At 34.5% G+C, this 7,272-nt stretch overlaps 1 protein-coding gene across 1 annotated transcript; it reads left to right on the forward strand.

Annotated features, from left to right (window-relative positions):
- The first annotated feature begins 6,316 nt into the window (after positions 1–6,316).
- Positions 6,317–6,808, forward strand: LOC145140494 (uncharacterized). The gene has a single exon (XM_079073966.1). The coding sequence runs from the start codon at positions 6,317–6,319 to the stop codon at positions 6,806–6,808; it is 492 nt and encodes a 163-aa protein (XP_078930092.1).
- Positions 6,809–7,272: the final 464 nt, after the last annotated feature.

Here is a 7,272-nt window from a genome sequence, read left to right on the forward strand (position 1 = left end):
CCACACAAGTTCATAAGGGTAAAGGAGCCATTAGGATTAGAGCCAGAAGCAGCATTGTTTGAAGACATCTGAAAGAAGAGAACAAGATTAGTTTAGATATTAAGAGAGTCCTTAATAAAACACCCAAATGTAATATTAAGGCTAGGATCCAATCACAATATATTATAACTTAGAAGAGGTATGCCGTAATCCAAGCTATAACATATTTGAAAGGTAGGTGAATGACGATTCACCAATTTCCACCATGAAAAACGAAATATAAATATTAGGTTTTTAATTGGTTCTTATAAATTCCTAGATTCTTTTGAGATTCAATGAACTTTTCAAAGGCATGTTTCAATCTCGAGTGTGCCCTCCAAGTTTTGTGACTGGGATACCGAGGATCACAAAACGAGGTGTGAAGTAAGCATGCAAATCACTTGGTACCCTCAAGGTTTATCACTCAATCGATGTGCCGGTAAACCACACACACTCCACCGATGCTATGGTAAACCTTAAGTCACCCTTTACCTACCTTTTTAAGTCCAAGTTAGTGTGCCGGTTAACCACACACGCTCCACCAACGAATTAAACAAAGTGTAAAGTGTAATTTCATGGATTAGCACCTTATTCACATTTTCCTAAAGTAACTAAGATTGAGAATTTAATAAAAGCATTTAGTTACTTTATAATATTCATCATACTTTTAATGAGAATTTATAAGTCCTTGTCTTACCCGTTCGGCTAACGACCCTCCACCGATCAAGGAAGCGGTGGGTGAGAGTGGACACCCATTAAGTTGCCATTTTATAGGCAACAACCTTATACCCCCCTTATAGACCGGCTTCGTGAATGAGCGTACTAGCGGTAAGACGACTTGTTGTTATACATATACATATTAGTAACTTATAATATTATAAAGTATAAGGGTTGAATTTTAACTTTTAAAATTCTAAGGGTTGGAACTGAAGTTTTAATCAAGACTTTACATGTTCCAAAACTTGAGGGCAAGTTTTGTAAACTTCCAAAACTTTTCATTTCTTATAACTTATGAATTAATTGAGTAATAAAAATGAAGACTCTTTATTTTTATAACTCTTGTGTTCTTTTAATGGCTTTAATAAAAGTGAGACTTTTGGTTTTCCATAACTTGAGGACAAGTTATGGTCTCCATTAAAACACATTTTGATCATGAATTAAACTACCATGAAGGTTACAAACAATTCCTATGATCATCTAATCTTCATAAGTTCAAGAACATGAATATGAACACTTTCAAGAATCAAAAATCACACTTAAAAAAACTTGTAATTTTAATAATTGCCATTGTAAATGGATTAGCATAAACATTACACCATCTAAAACAAGCTTTAAAACATCAAAACAGTTTAGGGTAGTGTTTCTAGTCCATTTCCAGCAACAAATGTGCAAACTTTCATACGAGCAGAAAACAGAAAAACGATTTTTTTTCCAAGCTGTTTGCACACAATAAAAAAAACAACAACAAACGAACCTGGCTCTGATACTACTGATGGGTTTTGAGCATTCTAACACTTCCTAAGTGTACATGCAACCCTAATAACCTTGGATCTATGTTTGTCTAATTATCATGCAAAGTTGAATTCCAAGGTTATATTCCTATCTAGCATACATGGGGAACAAATTTTAACTTGCATGAAAGATAGAATAACTTACCTTGTTGTTGCTTATGATCCTTGAAACCTTGTGAGCCTAGCACCCCAAGTATGATGCCTCAAATGCTTAACACAACACCAAATGCTTTTGGAATGACTTTAGAGAGAATACACACTTCTAAAATCGGCCTAGCCCTCTTGTTTCTTATGTGTAGCCAATTTTGGTGGAGAATGGGTTTCTTATATAATGTTGACACATCTAGGGTTACACCATGTAAACCCTAATGTGTCATGACTCTTCATTTCCATGACCCATGGGTTTGTAACTCCCATGGAGCATCCATGGAGCATCCTATGGGTGGAACCCAACTTGATAATCCATGGAGCCTCTTAGCCCACTATATAAGATATGGAAGATTTACATAATCTACCCATATATTTAATTAGTTATCTTTTGATCACTTAATTAATTCTAAATTAATTCTTGATCAAACTAATTAAATAATATTATTAATATATTAGAACTTATAATATATTAATAAACCATAAGTGTTATTTCTCTCATTTTAGTTTATCCAATTGCATGGTGCCATGCAACCCAAATGGACCATGCCGGGTCGGGTCAAGTACATACCAAAAATAGTTATGGACTTAGATACCTTATCCAACACTACTACCCTTAGATACAATCCTTAGGACTTATAACACTTAAATCAAGTGTTTTACATGTCTTAGGATGTCTTAAATTTCGTTAATTAGTTGTTTTATGACTAATTGGATACATATATGTGTGATTATATGTTAACTAGGATCTTTGTGTGTGTACAAGTCTTCACTTGACACCTAGCATCCTAACCATTCCGTTTATCCAAACCACTCACTACAGGTCAGTTCATACCCCCTTAATCAATCTTTTAAATGATTTTAAATGCTTTCATGGGGGGATACAAGTAGAAAACAAGAAGTTATAGAATCAATCACATGTGATTTATAACTGTGTTTTCAAACAACTGATTTCACATACTTCAAAATGTGATAAACACAATGCGTTTCGGTTATTTTTACTTTGTTATCAACAAATTACTTTTGAATTATTTTATAAACTGACATCAAGTCATTATTATTTATTGTTCAAAACTCTTAAGTGTTTTACAAAACCTCTTTCAATTTACTGTTAAAAACCATATCTATACACTTATGTTTCATGTATATATGTATTGATATGAGAGTTTTCATTCTTTCTTCAGTTCCAACACTCTTGAGTAGCAAGGGTGTATAAACCTACTTGGACATTCAATTTACATTCCAGTAAACTATTATAGGTATAGTTTTGGGGATACAAATTACTATTCCTATTACAAGGAATTACACAAGAGTCAGTTCATTCATGAGTCTATACTACTATATGAAGAGATACTATTACATGTTATCCAGATAGAAATACTATATCTATACAGAGAGAAGTACTATATATATACTTTACGGGACTGACCATCCTACACCTGGCTGCTAGCTACAGCGGGACCTGTTCATCGACGGATGATCTCGGTTGTACTGTTCGGCGAGTTTCCACGCCGTATTTATCCTAAGGCAAAAGGATACGATTTCAATGATTATATAATTTTCCCTATTACTTTTATTTTGTGACACATTCACATAAACGATGAGGTAGACTATATTTTTATAATAATAGTTGTACAGGGAAAAATCTTCATTGATACAAAAATGCAAACTTTCAAAGCATTCGGGTCTTGGTAGAAGACTACTTTTTATACTAGTAGGAAATATGAGATTTTCTAGGGTTTTCACACTTATACTAAATGTTTTATTAAACATCTACAAGTCTTTCATAACAGCTTTTCGAATCAACGACACCATAATACTTATGAATTCACCAGCTTTATGTTGATCTACACTTTCAAAATAACTTGTATTCTCAGGTCACCAGTAGACAGGTACGATGACCAGGTTTTGAGAAGACGGAGCACAGACAAGACTCGTCTTTTATTTTGATTACATATTTTGGTGACTTATTACTATGAAAGAACACTCATGTATTAAAACTTCACTTTTAATGCAATGGATGATGTTGTTGCTTGTTTACTACTTTGCACTGTTATGATACTTTACATGAAGTCCTCCACCCCCGAACGTTTCCACCGTTCTGGTTTTGGGGTGTGACAAATGTCCTATCAAACCCGTTCGGCTAACGACCCTCCACTGATCAAGGGTGCGGTGGGTAAGAGTGTATACCCAATGGCGGTCATTTTACAGACTGCTCCCCTTATAGACCAACTTCGTGAATGAGGTCTACTAACGGTAAGACTGACTTTTAACTTATACATATATAATATATTAGACTTTTAATTTTAAATATCATAAGGGTGTATTTTAAACTTTTAAAACACTAAGTGGTTTAAACTATTAATAAATTAGACTTTTAATTTAATTAAACTTTAACCATTCTATTATGGATTTATTAATACTCTTTTAATTAATCTCTTAATTAATAATCAACAAAGCCATAATTAAAAAAACTTTTAATTCTAAATGTAAGTTATGAAACCAAAAGGTTGTATTTAAAACATTTAAAATACTAGGGTTTTGGTACTTAATATTTCATAATTAAGACTTTTCAAGTTCAAAAACTTGAGGGCATGTTTTGAAACTCTTCATAACCTCTTGAATTCCATAACTTAAGGAGTTAATGTTTCATGAATGAGACTTTTCATATTCCATAACTTGAGGACAAGTTATGAAACTCTTCAAGAAACATTTAGATCAAATTTAACTAATAAAATTATCATATAATTAATTATTTACCAAATTGACCTAATTTAACTCATAAAGCAAGACAATTCAAACCAAACAATACAAATAATCAACTTATTATCTTAAAATTTGATAATTGTGTTTTAATTGGATGAGAATAATCATTACCTTACCATAAAAAAACGATTTTTATAAGTCAAAACAGTTTGTGGTAATGATCCTAATCCAGAATATGGCCAAAAACTCAAAAAAATCTGCCACCAGACTGTCCAACTCGTCGAGCCATGGTATGGACTCGTCGAGTTCATCACGATATGATCCAACTCGTCGAGTCCACCCATGGGACTCGTCGAGTCCAGCAGTCAGATGGCAGTTTTCAAATTTTTTCAACTTTGATCAATTAACCAATGCATTAATATAACAGAAAACACCCATAGCTCTGATACCACTGTTGGGTTTGATGTACTATAACATCCCTATGGTGCACATACAACCCTAATGCTTTGGATCTAATTTTTCTCTAATTATACATGGAATATTCTTTTTCCAAAGCAGGAAGGCTAACTAGCATACAAATTTGATATTTGAATCATAAAAACTAGTTAGATGATTACCTCTTGTTGTAGCTTGTAGAAGTTGTCCTTTCAAGAGCTTAACACCTCAAGTGTGATGCCTCAAATGGTTCACAAACACCAAGAAGAATGGAGGACAATGAGAGAGAGGCTAGGAACCACCAAAATCGGCTAGGATTTCCTTGTGGAATACAAGTGGCGATTTTAGGGTTGAAGGGGTTACATATATAGTGTAGAATTCCAAGAGTCACTTGTAAACCCTAATTCGTACACTTAGGCTTATGATCCAACAATTGATTTGGACTAACACTTCATGGACTATCTCATAAGCTTAGTCCATCACAAATCAATCATGGATCATTAGTCCAAAGCATATGTATCACTAATTTACATAATCAGTCCCCGTTAATTTAATCAGTCTCTTTTGATCACTAAGTTAAATCCAAATTAATTCTTGATCAATACTAATTAATTAATATGATTTCTCAATTAATATATTATACTCTTAATATATTAGTAAATCACAAATAACCGCTTTCTCAAATATCCGTCCAATCAAATTGCTTCGGTCAAGGCAACGCAAAATGGACCATGCTACTCTCGGGTCAAGTACATACCAATTATAGTTATGGGCTTAGACACCTAATCCAACATGGTTGCCTTATGACGAGTACAAAAAGCAAAAAGAAGAGAAATATAGGCAAACCAGCCACGGCTTTTACTAAAAAGAACAACCACAACCTGATAAGAAAGTAGATTTGGAGTCCATACTTACTAGGTTCATGGAGACTTCAGAAAAACATCACGATGTAGCTGATGCTACTATGAGAAATCAACAAGCTTCCATTAAAGTCATTCAGACTCAAATTGGGCATTTGACTACATTAGTTAACGAGTGATTACCTCCTAAAAATCCCGATAATAAACCACAATCGCATGTCATGGCCTCAGACACTGAAGAAGACACTATTTCTGAGTTATTAGAAGCCTTAGAAGAAGAGATAAAGCAGCGCGAATCACAACCAAAGCGGTTGAAAGTCAAAGATAAAATTATTGTTGAATCACCATCATCACGACATGAGGATTCAATCCTCACGAAGTGGCCTACGTCTGAACAGAAAAGTTCTTCGTGTGCTCTAGTTTTTCGTCCTTCGCTACCATTTCCTTCTCGAGCCAAATTTCACCCACTAGAGCAATAGCATGTTAAATTTATGAAGCAAGTAGAGGGTATTCCTATCAATACTCCTTTTGTTGAGTCCATGGAAAAACTTCCTGAGTATGCAAGACTTACTTGACACTCGCCAACAATTTGAAAAGACCTCCAAGGTAGTCCTTAGTGAGCAGAGTTCTCTGGTTATTATGGAGAGGATGCCAAGGAATATGGGAGATCCTAGATGCTTTAAACTTCCATGTGAATTCGGAAACAACATGAGGACATATGCTTTAGCCGATTCTGGAGCGACTATAAATTTAATGCCATTTTCATTTTATCAAAAGCTCAACCTTCCAGAATTGAAGGCTACTAGAGTGACGATTCATATCGCCAATCGTTCAGTGACTCATCCTCGAGGCATAGTTGAGGATATTTTGGTAAAAATTGGAAAATTGATTTTTCCAATAGATTTTGTGGTGCTCGATATGAAGGAGGATAAAGACGTCCCAATTATCATTGGACGCCCTTTTCTTAATACCGCACGAGCCTTGGTGGATATTCGCGAGTCAAAGATTACTTTAAGAGTGGGGAATGATGAAATGACATTTGGAGTTGAAGATGGATTCAAAAGAGATTGTGATAAAAATGAAGTATTCTTTATGGATGAAGAAAACGACGTTGAGGTGTTGGAAAAATAGATGGAAGAAGAAATTCAAATAATAGATCAAGTCAAGAGTATTAAGCCTAGAGCTTCAATTACGAGGGTTTTTGAGGTCTTAGCTTTTAAAACTCCAAAGTCTCTAATTATTGAAGAAAGTGAAGAAAGTTTGGTCTCAAGTGAGGATGAGGAAGAGGAGATTGCTTAAGCCTTGAGCAAGCCAACTTCAGATAAGATAGATGTCGAAGTTAAGAATCTACATAAAGAAAAAGAAGGGCCTAAACTTGTTATGAAGAATAAAGGGGTGAAACGGAAACACGAGGAAGGAAATTCTAAAACGAAAAAGGAAAATTCTAAGAAAGATTATTTAAGAAGAGTGCAAGCGTATAAGAAGAAATGGTAGGAGCAAAAGGTGCAAGTGGAGATCCTGATCTCAACCGATACAACATAGGGCGGCACGAAGTCCGACTCATGACTCCATGTAAAAGAAGAGCTTCTCGGGAG

This window comes from Lactuca virosa, chromosome 9 (assembly GCF_052849685.1).
Source record: "Lactuca virosa cultivar CGN04683 chromosome 9, Lactuca_virosa_CGN04683_v6, whole genome shotgun sequence".
NCBI classification, from domain to species: domain Eukaryota; kingdom Viridiplantae; phylum Streptophyta; class Magnoliopsida; order Asterales; family Asteraceae; genus Lactuca; species Lactuca virosa.

Coding starts and splice junctions, on each gene's coding strand:
- LOC145140494 (XM_079073966.1), top strand. CDS start 6,317: ATGGAGAGGATGCCAAGGAATATGGGAGATCCTAGATGCTTTAAACTT.